Source organism: Clupea harengus, chromosome 21 (genome assembly GCF_900700415.2).
Source record: "Clupea harengus chromosome 21, Ch_v2.0.2, whole genome shotgun sequence".
Taxonomy (NCBI): Eukaryota; Metazoa; Chordata; class Actinopteri; order Clupeiformes; family Clupeidae; genus Clupea; species Clupea harengus.
In genome coordinates, this window is record NC_045172.1 from 16194939 (window position 1) to 16213589 (window position 18651).

The window sequence follows — 18651 nt, forward strand, 5'->3', positions numbered from 1 at the left end:
TGTGATGGTTGCTGCTGCTGCTGTAACATTTGAATACGTGAGAGAGAGACAAGAGAGAGAGCTGTGGCTGGTCCTGATGGCTCACTGGATTAGCAGCTGGGGGGGGGATAACCCAGGACGTGACATCCTGCTGCGCTGGAGCGGTGGTGCGGGAGGACTCCGCCTATCCCAGCGGTCTCTGGGATAGTGGCCACATCTGGTGTGCAGCTGTTTCTCAAGGATTTGGTGCTGCTTAAGTTTCCCTCTCCATCCCCTTCCCTTCCCCCCACCCCAGGGTGCCCACGCCTTCCTCCATTTTAAGCCGCCCTTGATGACGCCCGTTCCCACATGGCAGCCATTTTTGATTAGTGGTCTTGGAAAAGCACTATGTGTCTGGTCCTGTTGGACAGTAATGATAATTACTAGCCTCTGTCCTCAGTCTTATAATAGCTGCCAGAGTTAATCTAAGACGATATCATTCAAATACCGTTGCTTGCGGTCATGATCCATGATGTATGTATGTTTAACATTTATCAAGCAGCTATTATGATCACCAAGTGATTAAATGTTTTCAGTGGTGATTAAAACATTAAACAAGGGCTCTGCCCTTTATCATACGTAGTAAAAGCTGTTCTTGGCCAAACTGGAGGTGTAATTCCCCATTGTACCACATGATGGTGCTCTGTTACTCCGTCATCGTCACCACTTCAGCTCCTCACGGTTCGACGTTACGGTTGAATTCCAGTTGAAGACCACAGGGCGAGACTGCTGATTTAAAAAGCGATATTTTGCAGATTTCCGATGACATTGATATCCCATACTGTGCTGTCTTCATGAATATTTGGAACTTGTGTTAGTAATGTTTGTGTCAGTGCTTTCCCTCAAGTGCACCGGATCACAGTTCAACTTTTGTTAAAGCAACAGTTACTTATAAAAAATGATAACCGAATGGATTATCCAAACCATTCCCCTATCTGAAAGACTATTAGACTATTCAAAAGAGTTAAAAAAAACTTCAGCTGAATACAAATCCATCTCGACCCCAAACACCTGTTGCCAAGAAGACAGGGGAAGTTAGTTCTCATCAGCCAGTGTACTAAAGATCAGACAGACCCTAAGTGCCATGAAAGTCTATAGATTTGAATAATTTGAGCAACCAATAATTTGCTTCTTTCTGTTCAGTAAGGTAACCATTATTCCAGCGGTATTGACCATGGCCAAGTAAAGTTTGTGAATGTTTGTGTTAGTTTTGTAAAGGGGGTGTGGGAACTTTACTAACCCAATCGGTCTTATAATGTTCAATTTAATGCCGAATTGAACTGGGTATAAAATATAATGGTATGTAATGAAATCTTCACAGCACCTAGTTTGGACTATCGTGGGTGATCAAAGTGGGTATAAGTGAATGCTGCAAGGATTCTTAAGAAAAGGAAAATGGGATGGACCAGAATGTATTCTCAAGAGAGTTCAATTTGGAGGCGGATGCCCAACTGTACCTACGTGAACGTCATCATTTCACTTCCAAGACTGGTTTGTACATCTCTCATGCACTAGGAGGATGTGGTTTGCTAGTTGAGACATTGTCCACAGACGTGAACCAACTGCGTCGCAAAAGCTCTGGGAGCTGTTCGAACGGGACTTTCAGATTTATTGCTGGATTAAAAAAGTCTTTGATGGAAATCCCTTTGACGCAAAGAGGAGAAATGGTGAATTAGGTGTTTTGTGAAGGAACGCATTAGCTGCTTGAGCGCAGCTCCGTTTTTATAAAGCGACTCCTGTGGATGGTGTCTGCTTGTTTCTCACTGTTGATTTCGTCGCCTTGTAAACATGTTGAGCAAATTCTTGATATGTGCCATACTTCTGTCAGTGGAACATGGCCGGTAAGTATGGCGCTTAAGAATTTTGCGTGTGACTGCTGTTAAATGCTGTAGGTAAAACTGAAGGATTATGAACAAAATATGTACGTGTACTGTCACATTATAGAGCAGTAGTTAACATGGATTTATATGCCGTGAGAATGCGCATGTAGTTTCATATGTCAAGTCTCATGAGGCCGGTGAAGAGCATTTTGATGCAGGTTATCAGTCAGACACTTGCTACCCAAAAAGGGTGTAACTCGGTGGTCACCTGTAAATTAACTTTTATTTAATTAGCCTATTAGCCGGTTGGGTCCTTCACACACACACACACGCACATGCAACAAACAAATGACTTACATAAACATGAACAATTAAATGAATTTGTTACCTGTTGTGTTATCTCTGTAGTCATGCATGGTAACTGAATTTGTATGTGCCTCTTTTCTTTCCAGTTGCAGAGCAACGGAATATGATGAGGAATATGAGGACGTTACTGTCAAACAGATGCTTGCTCCAAGGAGTCAGGAGACAGATACAACTCTGATACTAAATAATTTACTGAAAGACTATGATAAGAAACTTCGGCCAGATATCGGGGGTGAGTTACACTTTCCATTTTTCAATCAACAGGCAAAAAGGCATTCGTAGAGAACTGTAAATTCTGCTGTAGCTTTTTCAAGGGGCTGTGATGTGCGCTGTCCACGGTGCTGAAATGTGAGTCCCTTTGCGACTACTGTAGTTGTCAACAACTGCTCGGAGATATCAATCTGAGATCTTTTTCGCCCAGTTGATCAAATTTGGTTGCTGGCAGATTCTGATCTTTAATATTTTACTAAAGCTCCTGATCCTCGTTGGTGCCAACATTAGTTCAGTGTAAATTACATAAAAATAAATGAAAAGTGTGTCTGAGGGACTAATAACTGAGCTCGGACTGCAGCTGAGCCCACAGTGGTTGTGACCCTAGTCTGGCCAGTCAGTCGTTATCTGGTGATATTATAATAACATTATACCATAATAAACATACCCATATGGTGTTTACATGATGAGCTAACAACAGTAAGCCAGTGTTACCAACCTACAAGCATAACTACATTATATTCAAATATTTTATGAGATTTCTTAACAACCTGGTATTAGCATTATGCACTGTATGCATAGTCTAGTTAAAGGTCTGAACTTGTATGTTGTACTACATATGAGACATAGTAGAACAAAGATCCCTAGCCTCTACTGAGCAATGTAGGTGACAGAACTTGCAGAGATTGCACACAGCCAAACATATTCTGAGTGATTAGGATCAAGATGCTGCCAAACAGCGACAAATGAACGGGAGCCCCCTCCTCCTCTCTTCCTCTCCTCCTCCTCTCTTCCTCCTCCTCCCACTCCTCCTGCTACTTCTCTTCGGAAGGCACACACATATACACACACGCAAATGCAAACACACACACACACACACACACACACACACACACACACATGCTTTTGCACTGCCCCTCCTGGATCCCAGTTCATCGGCCCAGATTACTCCGCATGAAAGGTGGTTGTCACAAGCCAGCGATGTGATGATGAAAAATTTACATTTGCACCTCAGGGTAGTGTGCCACCCTCAGACAGATTGAGGGCATGTTAGCTAATGAGCACTGATCTTGTATTGCGTGTCTCTCTCTCTCTATCTATCTATCTGTGTGTGTGTGTTTGTGTGTGTTGGATGCATGTTTTGGGTACTGATGGGCCAATGATACTCCCCATTGGATGCTAAACTGTCTGTGGAGTTGGCTGGAATGATAATGGTGTGTAGACTAAATGGCGCTGGGTGTGGATGTCTGTCTGCACATCAGTGTGAACTCAGTCAATCAGGCAAGACTGTGTGGGAGAGAACTCCCCCACCCCGCCCTGCCCCATACACCCCCCCCCCCCCGCCCTGTGGCTGGTTAGATAGGGGGTGGGTGGGGGGTGGAGTGATGGGTATGAGACTCCACATGTTGTTGATTAATTTGGATTTTGCAAGATGAAGGTGCAGCAGTGCAGCCTATCTTCTTCTTCATTACTGCTGCTCAGTCTAGAGAGTAGTCAAGTCTCCCAAAGAAATGCCAGGTCTGCTACCTATGTCCCTGCCCTTGCTCCTCCACCACCAACTCCCCCACCCCTGTCCACCCACACATGCATACAAACAGGCACACACCATAACACCCCCCCCCACACACACACACACACACACCATCAGTTAAAGCAAAAGTAAGTTATTTTGGTTGATAAAAATAATAATTCTGGAGACAAGGAAATCAAATGTGAAATAGCAGAGTACAGCAAGAACACCTGTCAAAACCGCAGAGAACCACTCTGTCAGGCAGATGTGTCATATTCATCTAATGACAGTCCTTTGGGCTGCTGGATGAGGAAGACTCAGACGTGTGTTTGTGTGTGCTTGATGTGAGGGTGGAGAGCATTCCCTCGGCATAGAGTCTTTCCTGCGAGAACATTATTTTTGTCTAATTTGAGCATCACTCTGAATTGTTAACACAACGTGAGCAACACTCACAAGCAAACAAGCACACAAACTGAGAAGCATCCTCTGTGTTAGCAATGCAAATTCAGGGTAGTTGAGAGTTCAAAATCAAAACTTTGAAAGTCTTTGAACATTAAGTTCTAAAAGTGTGGTCAGAATAGTGGACCATGCTTTTATTCCCCCTCTGAAACATTGTCCTCTACTTACATCTTCAATTCCCTGCTGGCTGGTGGGATTTAGATGCAGGAAACACCCCACAGAGTTTGCGTCCGCTGGGGTGCAGCTCCAGTCTGGGCCATGGGGATGGGGATGGGTGGAAGTTGTTTCTCGAGTGCTTGCCAGCGTGTCCCTATTATGTCAGCTTCTCTCTGGGTCGTCAGGGGAACCCTGCTAAAGTGGGTCGGCATACATTACTCAGCATGCCATGCTAGGGGGTAGTGGATTTTATGTGTGTGTGTGTGTATGTGTGTGTGTGCCTGCAAGTGTGTGTTTGGGAGGTTTCTGTAAATGTGTATGTACATGTGTGTGTTAATGTGTATATGCAGTGAGTGGGTAGGAGAAGGTGTGTGTGTGTGGAGGGGGGGGGGGAGATCTCTGGGAACTCTCCATGTTGCCACGGAGCTGAGAGACTCTGTCTGTCATGAGCAAGCCTGTCACCGGGCTGAACCTGGATTGTCCTCAGATTGGGGGTGGGGGGTGGTGGTGGGGGGGGGGGGGGATTCATGGGTGGCACATGGTGACCGGTGAGTCCATGGAGGGTTGGGGGGCAGCTGTCAGTGCAGTCTGTTGCAAGTATTTCATAGACGTGTGTGGCCGGCTGATTTGTTGTTTTGGGTTGTGACTAATGCCCAGAGAGCCTGATTGTCAGGGACCCTGTGCCAATACCAACTGTGGCAACTCATGGGAGCCATGGATTCCAGCAAACATCAGAACAGAAAATGTGCCTGCTCTTCAGGCCATGGGTCAGTCTGTGTCAATGTGTGTGTGTGTGTGTGTGTGTGTGTGGGGGGGGGGGGGGGTGTGTGTGTGTTAATGCAGTTCTTTGCTTCTACATATCTCCCGCCGCTGTTTATGTGTCTTGACATCTCTTACAAGAGGGATAGTGCTCTCTTCACTGGGTATGGCTACCCTCCTTTATCTCACAGCCCTATTCTACATATATATCACTCTCTCCATTTGTCTCCATCTATGCCCCACTCCCATGCCTGTACTGACTTCTCTCTGTGGTAATCCCTATCCCCCCTTTATTCATTCCTTTTGTCATGGAGCCCCTGTAGTTCTCTTCTCATCTTCTTTCTCTCTCTCTCTCCATCTTTCTCTTCTCCTCTTCTCTCTCTCTCCCTCTTTCTCTTCTCCTCTTCTCCTCTTCTCTCTCTCTCTCTCCATCTTGCTCTTCTCCTCTTCTCTCTCTCTCTCTCTCCCGCTCATTCTGTCTCTGTTCTGCATGTCTGTGTTCAGGTCCATTTCACTTCTTTATTCTCCATCCATTTTCTCGCTTACCCTCCTTTTACCTATCTCTCTTTCCCTCCTTCATCTCTCTGAATTTCTCTCTCTCTCTCTCTCTCCCTACTCTTTATGGCTCTGTGATGTTCAGCTCATTATCATCACACACATCACACACAAGTCTTTCCAGCTGTGACTGAAGTGTGTGATGAGGGACTCACAAACGGCACACAAAAGCAAGCAGATGCGACATGTCGGTACGCACACACCACACACACACACACACACACACACACACACACACACACACACACACACACACACACACACACACACACACACACACACACACACAGACACACACAAATACAAAATGGAGAGCCCTTGCCTGCTCGTGATCCCACATCACTTCTGACTCTCTGGAGCGAGTGCAGCTGTCTGGCAGGAAGTACCTGCTGCTTCCTATTTGAACGGAACACTCCCTTCTCCGTGGAATGGAGTGGCGCACCTAAACAGGCACACGCCGCTCTCTTGCCGTAAACAGCGGCGTTCCGATTCTCCATCCGATTCCAGGTGTTGTCTTTCCTAAGAAATCAATAACAGTAATGTCTGTCTCTGAGCACTCTCCACCCTTAATGGGAAAGGGTGGTTGCTGGGGTTTCTCTTACTTCTTTAATCAGACACAACTCTATCAGCGCAGTCTCCACCATATGAATAATGCAGACAAATAGGATCTCTTTCCACCACTGTTTATGAATACAAACAGCAGAGGCAAGAGGGAGAAAAAAAAGCTTAGCTTTTCTTTTCATTAGAATGATATCTTGGTTGTATTGCTCTCATTGCCTTTCTTATTAGTACCACTGATTCTTTCTCTATATATGGGGCCCAGGAGGAGCAATACTTAGTGAGTTTCGTAATATCCAACTTTGCCTTGAGGAAGCGAGTCCCCTCTTATCATTCTGGGGGAAAAATGGAGATGTAATCGATAAAGTATTATTGGATCATTATCGGAAGGCTGGATCTTTTGATATTTCAGCATTGTTTGTGGGTGGCAGAGTTGAGGGGGGGGGGGGGGGGGACAGTAGCTGTTATCAACTTGCAGCTTTTGCACCCTCTTTCTTTTCTTTCCTTTCTTTCCCTTCTTTTCTTTTTTTGTTGTTTTTCTCCTTTCCCCATTCTTCTGAATCCCCCCTTTGTTTGGCCGCGCTCAGCATATCTGGGATCTCTTGGGAGAAACACTCTCAGCAGACTCACTCCTCAAATCTGCTTTTCTTTCAGCTCAACCACTTCTGGAAGGGAGAGAGAGAGAGAGAGAGAGAACAAAAATGAGTAAAATAATAATAAAAAAAGACTGGAAATAAGAAAGTGGAAACAATAGACACCACTCTTCTCCAACGTGTGCTGTAAGCCCTTTGAATTTAAGAGGATGACGAGACCTTAAGAGGAGAGAAAAGTATTTGCATTGAACAAAGCCATGTTTTTTCATCCTTTTATATTCTGTAAAGCTTAGAAATCAGAAGAGGGTCACTCATTGGCAGTGAGCCTTCTCTGATAAACTACAATAAACCCTCTCTGTTTGAAAATAATTAAGTTCGCTCGCACTGTTAAATCTGGACATCTTCTCATCTGACCCCTTCTCTACTGTAACTTAAGCTAGTTCTGAGGGCGGTGAGGGCCTTTATATTCGATATGCAAATGCCACACAATGGGCTTTCTTATGGTAGGTTAGTAAATCAGGAGAAGCACACCATAAAAAGGAATGCATAACCGTAAAAACAGGTCACAACAATTATAAAAGCAGGCTGTCCTTTTTACCAGCCCGTACAATGGTCAGGGGACGCACTGCATAAAAAGAAACTTCATAAGAAAAGAAATTAGCATATTCTTCACTGTTGAATCAGTGTGATTGGTTACAATGAAAAAGTTACATGGTCGTTTATATACATATTTTACTTTATAACTATTCAAACAGAAAAAAAGTTCTTATGAATTTCTGGAATGCATTAATTTTTTCAGAGTAGATAATGAATTCTGAGGGGTCAAGCAATATTTATAAAGTTTAATGATACATCCTTTCCCCACTAAAACTACAAGAAAAATTTGATTTTTACTATGCAATAAATCAACCTTTTAAGTTCCTCAGATGAAGAAAAAAATAAATGACTGGTCCATGTGTGTATTACTACATATACACAAAAACAGAAAAAAGATTTGACCTCGAAACATCTTTTGTATAATGCATGTGAGCCCTTGAACGTGTGTGAAATCCGAGCGTTTGACATCAAATTAACACCAAGCCAGTCTGTCATGCCCAGGCACTGAGCAGATAACTAGCTGATCAATAACTGCCTCCTTGGAGAAAGATGACTGGAGACTGATGAGATGCCATTTCTTCCCTCATTGAATTTTTGATGGGGGTCGGTCGCTAAGCTAACTGCTGCCTGCTGCTATGGTTTCTTCTCTCCATCTCCATAATCCTCATTCAGGCTATCATGTAGCTCGCAATCCCATAATCCACCTTGTGCATAGGCCTTTGATCCTCTCATTAGCAAGGCACTGTGAGGAGAGCCAGGGTGAGCAATGTGTGTGTGTGTGTGTGGGTGTGTGTGTGTGTGTTTGTGTGTGAGGGAATGTGTGTTTGCATGTGTGTACATGCAGTTATGCATGTAGTTGTGCATGTTTGTTTGGTGGTTGGTGTGTGTACAAATGCACATGGTACATGAAGCATATTTTGCATTAAGGGCCCATACATTGTGTATGTCTGCTTGCTGGCTCATGCATCCAGTTCACTATCAGTGGCTACCTGTTGGCTCTGGTGCATGTATGAATTCATGCATATTGCATGCGGCTCTCAGTGCCTTCCCGTCAGTGCCTCCGTGCTTTCTTTTGGCATGTGCATGTGTGAGCATGTGGGCATGTTTACACAGGTGTGAATGTGTATTGGCATGCATGTAAAAGCCTTGCGCGTATTTGTGTGTGTATGTTTTTGTTGTGTGTATTTATGTGGGTGAAGTGTGTGCATGGGTGTTTGTGTAACCTGCGTTGTGTAGACAAGCACAGTCCCGCACCGGACTCGAACTCACAACCTCGGACATGGGAGGCGAGTGCGCTAGCAAGGAGGCTAAAACCCATGTGTGGTAGCGTCTGTCACTAGTACTTCCTTTAAGGTGTCGGGGAGTGAGGTTTACTCACTGCAATGCACTGTACCTGCTGCCACCGTTACATTTGCATGTGTGCAGGCAGAAGTGAGTGTGTTCTCTCCTCTCTTGATCTCTGTGAATGCAGGTGTGGATGTTTATGCATAAGTATGTGTGTATGTGTATCATATGTATGTGTGTATGTGTGTATGTGTGTATGTGTGTAGACTTCACATGTGTGTCATGTGTATGTGTGTAGACTGTTTGCAAATAAAAGTTTGTGTATTTTTCCCTCTTTTCATCTACGTGGGATTTAAAGCAGACCTATTATGCTTTTCCGGTTTTCCACTTTCCTTAAGTGTGTTATATAGCTTGCATGTAATGGTTTCACGGTACAAAAGCCCAAAGAACACACCAGAGGCAGTAACTCTCTCACACAGGAAGCTGTTTCTTAGTTGCCTGAAACGCCTCATTGGAATTCCAGCCTTTTCCTCTGTTACACGATGATGCAATCTCATAACACAATCCGTATTGCCCAACGATGATGTTATTGCCAGTGGAGCTGACCAATCAGAGCACACTGGGCTCATCATGAGGTGGGAGTACATGAGAAAAATTATGTAAATCTATTCTAGTACACCCCAAAAATGAAATCATGACTACTGAAAACGAACATAAGTGGTCCCCTTTAACAATATTACTTGGAGATTTGTATCACTCCCTGATCTGACAGAGGGAGAGAGCAGGGCTTCTTACAGTAATAAGCGTGTGTGATGATCTGACCACATGGTATGGTGGGAATCATTTGTATTCCACAGAGGGTCCCTTATATTCCTCTTCCTAATTGGATAAAGGTTTGATGTTTCCTGAACCTGAAGGTGTGTAACCCGGAACGTACTTATATGTTACACTCTGATTAGTTATTTAGGTGTTTGTTGTTGTTGTTGTGATATCACAGAAGCATGTCTCCTCTGTGCATAATACATGTTAGTGTGTGTGTGTGTGTGTGTGGGTGTATGTGTGCACTGTATGTACACAATGGCAAGTTTAATACATTATACATAGTTTCAGACTACTAAAGATGAGAAGACACAAGGTAAAATATATTAATGGATCAAAGTAGTTGAGCGTATTTCTATTGACAAAGTGATGTATGGCACATTATACATACACTTCTTTACTTCTTTATGGAAAAAAGACTGAAGAGTGGAACAGATGTATCTTTACACAACTATCACTCATCACCTACAGTTGACACCTCAGCCCATCCTGCCGTCTCAGCCTTGCAAAAGTGCTCTTGACAAATCTCCAGACATTACAGTAATTCATCTGACTTAGCCTGCCACTGCTTGCCTACATTTATTGTGGTCTGGAAATGTTCTTTAAAAATTTCACTTTGGCTAGGAGTTCACCTTAATGTCTGCGTCAATTTGGTTTACATTGAAAGTGTTTGGATCAGCTCATAGCTCAGATGCTAAATCGATAAAGTTCTGCACAGCACAAGGCTACACAGAGAACCAAACTTCCCAAGCCCATTAGGGTCATTACAGACTTTCCTAAACAACTATACAGCTCTATTAATTTCTTATGTTTATCTACATACTGTAACATCTGATTAAATGGATCCAAATGTGGTACTGAGAACAGCCATGCTGTCTTACTCAGCCTGCAAATGTCAGTGCCTCCTGTTTCTCAACACGCATGCCACCCCCTGCAGCTTCTTGATTGGCAGGTAGAGAAATCTGGCCTAACAAGCGCTTTGTGATTGTACATTTCCAGACCCTAACCTCAGAGAAACAAGTAAGCTGAGATATCGCCGGGAGGTACCAGACTAGATCCTAATGTCTGAGTTAGAGGGAATGGAATCTTGCTCCCGACCCAGAATGCACTGCTGTGAGGCTTGAGACAGCTCCTGGGGCTTTCCCCCTGGTTTTCGTTTGTCACATCCACTCCTGAAAGTAATACAAATATCTTCATGCCTTTCTCACACACACATGCACAACCTGCACCTGCACCGCTTCTTAAAAATAGCTCACTTAAAGGTTTTAAAAGAGTCTTGTTCCTGTCTGCTTGCTTGGATTCAGTCATGGTTCTCACCACTGGGCCTTTTAGAGAGAGAGAGAGAGAGAGAGAGAGACAGTTAATGAGAGAGGCCCCTACGGTGGACATTTTCACTGTTGGGAAAGCATTCTCTTGGGGGTTGCTGACACCGGTGTGTGCATGTGTGTGTGCGTGTGTGTGCGTGTGTGTAAGTGTGTCTGTGTGTGTGTGTGTGTGTGTTTGTGTGTGTGCGTGTGTGTGTAAGTGTGTGTGTGTGTCTGTGTGTGTGTGTGCGTGTTAAGGGAAGCGTCGCTGCAGTGAGCCCAAAGTTTCTCATCTCTCACGTCCACAGTGAAGTGTCTCTAAAGTACACTAAAATGTCAGCTTCCTACCGTGCGTCATATTTTCCGACAGAGCTTTTATGTTAGCTGTTTTACCTGGCAATTACAGCCTAAGTGGTAAACAGGGAGAAACTTTAGAAACGTACAAGCATTTCACAACATAGTGGCTCAAAGGATCATCAGAGTGGTTCTAAGAGCATCTGAGGTCTCAAACAAAACCTCAGAGATTCCAAGGACCATTATAGACTCAGAGAGCATTGTCATAACAACAACAAATAGAATGACACATTTGTAAACACTACAATACTACTGTACTGATGACAGACATTTTATCTTTTCATCATCCTCATCATCACAATCATCAGCTTCTCCTTCTTCTTCTTCTTCTTCTTCTTCTTCATTTTCATGTTAAACAAATGTTTAGTGGGAAAGAAGCTGTTTCTATTATACAGAGCCGGGGTAGGGGCTGTAGCATACTAATTGTATAATTGTAAAATTTCTCAGACAATTGAACTGCTTGACTTTTTGGCAGATGACACGTAAGAGATTATCTGACCCTATCAAGGAACAATCTCCTCGATCCAAACCAGTCTGGATTCAAAAGTGGTCACTCCACCGAAACAGCCCTGTTGTCTGTGACAGAGGCCTTGAAAACAGCTAGAGCAGCAGCTCAATCCTCAGCTCTCGTCCTGCTTGATTTATCAGCTGCGTTTGATACAGTCAACCACCGCATCCTTCTGTCCATACTGTCAAGTATGGGCATTTCTGGCAAGGCGCACTCCTGGTTTGAATCGTACCTCACTGGGCGCTCGTTCAAGGTGTCATGGCAAGGTCAGCTGTCTGTACCTCACCACCTTACCACAGGGGTGCCCCAAGGCTCGGTGATGGGACCACTTCTCTTTGCCACCACCTTCAGCTGAACCTGGCCAAAACGGAACTGATGGTCTTTCCAGCCAAACAGGCCATCCACCACAACATCAGCATCAATATTGACTCCTTGTCTCTTGTTCCATCCAAAACAGCAAGAAACCTCGGGGTCATTATTGATGACCAACTGACTTTCACGGACCACATTGCCTCTGTCTCTAGGTCCTGCCGCTTTGCGCTATTCAACATCCGCAAAATCAGGCCGTACCTAACCCAGTATGCCACCCAGCTGCTGGTGCAAACCTTGGTGAATTCCCGCCTTGATTACTGCAACGCCCTCCTAACGGGCCTGCCGGCTTGCGTGGTGAAACCACTACAAATGATCCAGAACGCGGCGGCGCGTCTGGTGTTCAACCAACCGAAGAGGGCACACGTCACCCCGCTTCTTATTGACCTCCACTGGCTGCCTGTAGCTGCTCGCATTAAGTTCAAGTCACTTATGCTTGCCTACAGAGTGCTTGATGGTTCTGCTCCCACCTACCTAAATGCTCTTGTAAGGGCAAATGTTACACCCAGGATGCTGCGCTCTTCTAGTGAGCGTCGTTTGGCACTGCCGTCTGTGCAAGTACGGCAGTCCAGACTATTCTCATTTGTAGTTCCACGTTGGTGGAATGAACTACCCAGCACTACCAGAGTAGGGGCGTCCCTCTCTACCTTTAAGAAGCTCTTGAAGACCCAACTCTTCAGAGAGCACTTCCCGTCCTAACTGGCACTTCGACTAGTGCGTAACTTGCAATTACAGCAGTTACATTTCTGCACTTCTTTCCTTCTTTTTTTTTATTTCATTTTGTTATATTTCTTATGTAAAGTAGTATTTATTTATTGTTACACCAGGTTCTATTGCTCGTAGCTTGAATATTCTCTCCCTTGTACGTCGCTTTGGACAAAAGCGTCTGCTAAATGACTAAATGTAAATGTAAATGTAAATGACCCCGTAAACAAGCTTTAAATGCTTCCCACACAGTAGACTGAGAGATGAAAGAAGCTGTTTCCGTTGCATATAATGCTCAATCTCACATCTACTCCATCAATATGTCTGCGGCACAAGTCGTGTAGAGTGTAGGCTCTCAGCGGAAATAATTCATGGATATGATGCAGCGTTGGGTATAGGGATCATCTGTTTGAAACTTTCCGTCTCCCAATTACTGTTGCAGCAGCTAGAGACTGCTGTGTCATGGAGCCATAAGAATGTGATCTATTTGCCTGCATTTCTCATCCCCAATCATCACTCTCCGGGCACGTGTTTCACTCCTTGTTGACAAGCTAGCTGCTACAATTAGTGCGAATGTCTGCTGAAAGGACACTGTTCATTTACATGACCCGGAGACACGAGCAGACATCAACTCGTCGTCATTTGACATTTTGACAGATTTGGACCTCTTTGGAGGAGTCAAATGAAACATAGCTCTGCGTGGGCCACCACCAAATGTCACCAAGCTGCCATCTTAAGGGGACATCTCACCAGGCAGGGAACCTGATATGCAATAGGCTATGCCACCGCCTCCTCCAGTGTCACTGTAGCTCACTCCCCGTCAAAACACTCTATCAGGTCACCAACGCAGCCAGGGGGAAGACATGTCCCCCGAATACCAGCCTCCAAAATGCAGAGGTGCCTTTCCAAAACAGATGTTAAAAATATAAACTCCACAATAATAACGGTAATAGCAGAAAAATGGGGCAAAAAGATGGTCTAGGTGTTCTCATTGCCGTTCACTTTTTAGTGTGAGTGTGTCTGAATGTGTGTGTGTGCGTGCATTTGTGTGTGTATCTGAGTGTGTGTGTGGGAGTAACGCCGGTTCCTTTTCCTCTGTGAGAACGATGATATTAAAGCAATCTCAGCAATTTGCCTGGCTCATAACTTACTGTCGCAGACAGGCACGGGGGCCGCCATTAACTCCGCTCTCCTCCAAGGCGGTCCGTGTCCTTATTTCTGCCGCTAGTGAGGCTGATTACATGGGGATACATGCCTCCAAATATGATCAATCTATCACAGCTCTCCAGGAGGACCACGACACAAAATACGAACGCTAACACTTCGGAATTGGGAATGAAGTGGGGAGGGAGGCAAGGATGGAGAGATAGAGAGAAAGAGAGAGAGAGAGAGAGAGAGTGAGAGTGAGAAATAGAGAAAGCGATAGGTGGGGGATAGAGAAAAATAGGGAGGGAGAGAGACTGAAATGGGGAATGGCCTCTCCAGGCTTTCACCATGTCCAACTAAATGAGATGAGATATGAAGGAGATGAATAGATGAGAGATGGGAGCGTGGTTGGGTGCCACTGAAGTGGATTCAATCCACTGATACCAACAGGAGGGTGGGTGGGTGTGTATATCGTCGTGAGCTATGATGGCTACCTACAGAGCTGGTTGTCTAGGGGAGTTTTAGCAAAAACAGGCTGAGGAAGTCCTCGCTGTTAGTAAGCTCAAACCCAGTTAAAATCTTTGTTGATGTTAGTCAGCTGTCCTTGACCATGTGTGGCCTTCCTTAAACGTACAGTCCATGATTTTAATATGAAGTACTTTTGGTCAAGTTCAGCCAATCACTTCTCACGATCCTCTAGCTGTCCGTTCAGTTTTTGCATTCAAATTCAAACTGGTGTCAATTCTGGCTCTATACTGTTAATAGAAAACAAACTTGGACCGAGCCATAAACAATCCCAGCCAATAAACACGGCGCTTCAGAAACACAGAAGGGAAGGGGTGTAATTTAAATGGCTATTGAGCTCAAATATCAACAACCCTTTCGTGAAACCGAAACTCGCATCTTTAACCTGACATACACACTTACTTTTCTTTAAAGTATCTCTTTGAGTATGTGTGTGTGTGTGTGTGTGTGTGTGTGTGTGTGTGTGTGTGTGTGTGTGTGTGTGTGTGTGTGTGTGTGTGTTTGAATGTGAAATCATTCCCGGTGATCTTTATATCAAAACATTTACACTCATTCATTTTCTATGAAAGCACCTGTGAGTGTGTACAATATTCAGCAATTCAGTGTTTGTGTACTATGTGAGTGTGTGATCAAACAAGAGAGAAAAACCGAGATGGGGACAGAGAGTGAGAGAGAGAAAGAGAGAGAGAGAGAGAGAGAGAGAGAGAGAAAGAGAGTGGGAGAGGTGAGGAGACGAAGACAGAGACAGACAGCGAAAGTATGAACTAATCTCTCTCTCGCGCACCAGAGAGCCCGTGGTATTTCGGCCCGTACCGTTTAATTACCTTTGTCTGGCCGCCGGTAGCTGTGACAGGCTGCATTTCAGCTCCCGGCAAAACAGATTACTGGACCAGTGGCTGAGCCTGCCTCTCTGGACCCCCTATTTATCAGGCCTTAGACCTGCTGCTTGTTTTGAAGCACAAGATTAGCCCACAGAGATGAAACTGGAGATATTTTCTTCCCCATTCAGTGAGATGAAATGTCACGAGTCCCTTTGTATTGACTCAGACAATAAAGGTGTTTATAGGGTGCAGGACTGTAGATGAATATGTCGGGAATGTCCCGCATGGGTATAAGTCTGCTAACATAAGGTGAGGTATGGGTATGCCACGGCAGTATTGGAAGCTTAGGAGCAAGGGCACAGACAAAAAAATAATTTATTTTTGATGAGACCATATCCTGGGTTTATGGTGCAGAAGGCAAGCAGTCGCCTGTCAGCACTTTTTGGGGGCACAAAATTTCAGTGCCCTGCTCCTTGAGGCACCGAATAGAGAACCTGTCACAGAGCATTGCATTAAATCAAAACCACACGGGTGGGGGTGGGGAGGGGGTGGGGGAGGTCGGGAATGCATAAGCGATCCATTATTACTACAAATGGAGTCGCCGTCAGCATCTAGAAGATTCCTCAGACCTCATTATGGCAGACCAATCGGAAACCTCGCCTCTCGTTCCAATCAGAAAAGCAATAGCAGCGATGGCCAGATCTGAGTCAATTTAAGGCAGCCGCCTCAAGGGGTCAACTGGCGGCTTTAAGGCGGCACACAGGGCTGTGATTGCCCATGCCTGGGGCAGTCCCCCAGCCTGCATCCTCCACAGGTAGCTCCTGCTGGTTTTGGGGGGACCAGATCTGGCCCAGGTGCGGCCCTGGTCTGGCACGGTGTTCATTCGTGGAGTTGATGATGCTTAATGTCTGTCCTCCGTCTTTCCATCTCAGAGGTGGCTGAGTTGCTGCTGCTGCTGTTGCGCTCTCCTGAGCAAATTAATGCCTGCTCATGGGACGAAGCGAGGGGGGAGGAGAGAGAGAGAGCGCCAGTCAGGCGCGAAGGGACCTGCCGGGGCTGACGGCTCCTAATTTGTTTCCCCATCACAGCGATGGCCTAACAGGGTTTAAAAGCTGCTCCTCCATTAACCCAGGCAGGGTCACTTCACATGGCAGATGGCAGCCTGGTAGATGGTAATGCCTCTCTTAGAGGAGAGAGCTGCATGTTGTGTGTGTATGAGTGTGTCTATGTCCGAGTATGTACATAAAAAATGCCATAAACTTTTCATATACGGTATATATAGCGTATATATATAGTGCTGTTAGAGGTTTCGAGTCTTTTCTTAGGACGGCCAGAAAGGGAAACAGACTTTTTACATGTGGATGGAGGGTATAGGTGCTAAGAGAGCGAGGCGGATGCGCTAAAGCATTTAAAAAAAAAAATCCCGTACTGTTGTAAACCACATGGGACCGGTCACTACTGGCAAAGAACCCTTCCAAACATTTCCTTCGTTGCCACTCTTGCCATAAAATGGAAAATGGACTCTTCAGAGTAAGTCTATTTTCGAAACTGTGAAGAGTCCCATTCAGAAGGGTCCACAAGAGCACTTTGTCGAGCTAGAAATCTGCTTTGAGCAATGAGTTGAGCCTGGCCACCTAATCTCCCTGACAGACAAACACTTGTTCTCCTGAAGAGGCTGTTGAGGATAGGAACTGAATCTGATGCTTTGCATCATGGAATAAGCTCATTATGTGAAGCATATAAAATATCTGGAACATATTAACATACATGACACACACACACAAGGTGGTTGTGTAGCTTCATTTGTATAGCTTGATACTTACTATAGCTTTACTTAATGCAAAGTTTGAAAACATTTTTTTCCAGGGAGCACAATAACACAGTAAATGTATGCCAACACTGTTATTTTCAGTCTCTCGAAATTATGGAAAAACAGAGAACTATCTTAGATGGGGGAGGGGGGGGGGTGTGTGAAAATAAACCAGTTCACAAAGGCAGGCAAAGGGAGATCTGTGTGGTTTGCAGAGAGAGCTGAGACAGGAATGCCGTGGCAAGAAAATGAGGTCAGTGTGTCATGGTCGTGGTTAGTCAACACACAGCGCTGTCCAGAACACAGAGCAGAGTGGAGCAGAAAGAAAATATTTCAAAGATTTTACATCAGTGCAACACCACTTTCGAGGACGCCTCACAAGCAAGGGCCAAAATTGTGTTCTTCTGTCTTCTAATGGCATTTGACAATGGTTTGGTTGTTTAAATAAAACTCAAGATCTGCACTGTACTGAGTGAAACATGCAAACATGACAATGCACCAGTACCTGCCAGCAAGTATGTATAATGTATTAGTATGCTGTACAACGATGTGTAACTCCCCTGGGTGTTTTGCTGCAGTTTGTATGGGATATACATATTCATCTCGATAGTATGTGAAGATGATGTATGTAGCATTGTTGTCATTAACATAAAACCAGTTGTACAGACTTACAGTTGAGAGGTCCTAATGAAAAGTTACGCCGGTGCTTTTATCACCTTGTTGCGCGTGGTTACAGGAATCACGTTGGTGATAAATTCATAAATTCACGTCGGTCATAAATTTCACACTAACATGTGCTTGTGCATATTTCATCTCAGCTAAAAAAACACATCTCTTTCTCCCCCTCTACCCTGGTGCGTGAGTTTGCACAGTCTCCCCCCGTGATAACGCACAGGAGTATCATCTTCGTTACGAACATCAAGGTACAGAGCTTCAAACTCCGTTTGAACAGGACATCTTCTTTTCAAAGCTAATGGGCAAAGTCAGTTTTTCCTACGAGTGACGCAAGGCGGCGACCATGCTAGCGTGAGCCGCTCATTACGGGGATAAGCGCTAAAGACTGGATGCTAATAGGTATCGAAAAGGTGGGGTGACTTGAGAGAGTGCCGGGGGCTGAACATGAAATTCTGGGCTATGAATTCTTTATGACAGGAGGTTCGATAAAGAGTTGCAAGGTTTGCGACAGTTGTGAGCCGTGTTGTTCCAGCGGTGCTGGTGGAGGTACTCCTCTGGGGACTCAAACACACACACACACACACACACACACACACACACACACACACACACACTAATACGCACACACACACACACACCTATGCACACACACAAACACAAACACACACACACACACATACAGTACACCTTCTGGCTAGCACTGCAGCAGGCAATGGAGCCTTTTTTAGTT

General features: G+C 44.9%; 1 protein-coding gene across 1 annotated transcript in view; it reads left to right on the forward strand.

Annotated features, from left to right (window-relative positions):
• Positions 1 to 1483: 1483 nt before the first annotated feature.
• Positions 1484 to 18651, forward strand: part of LOC105911715 (gamma-aminobutyric acid receptor subunit gamma-3-like) — a 49373-nt gene continuing 32205 nt past the window's right edge. Inside the window, exons 1-2 of the mRNA XM_012840544.2 lie at positions 1484 to 1859; positions 2291 to 2436. Coding sequence (XP_012695998.1) covers positions 1807 to 1859; positions 2291 to 2436 — 199 coding nt within the window. The 5' untranslated portion in view covers positions 1484 to 1806. The remainder of the gene's footprint in view (positions 1860 to 2290; positions 2437 to 18651) is intronic.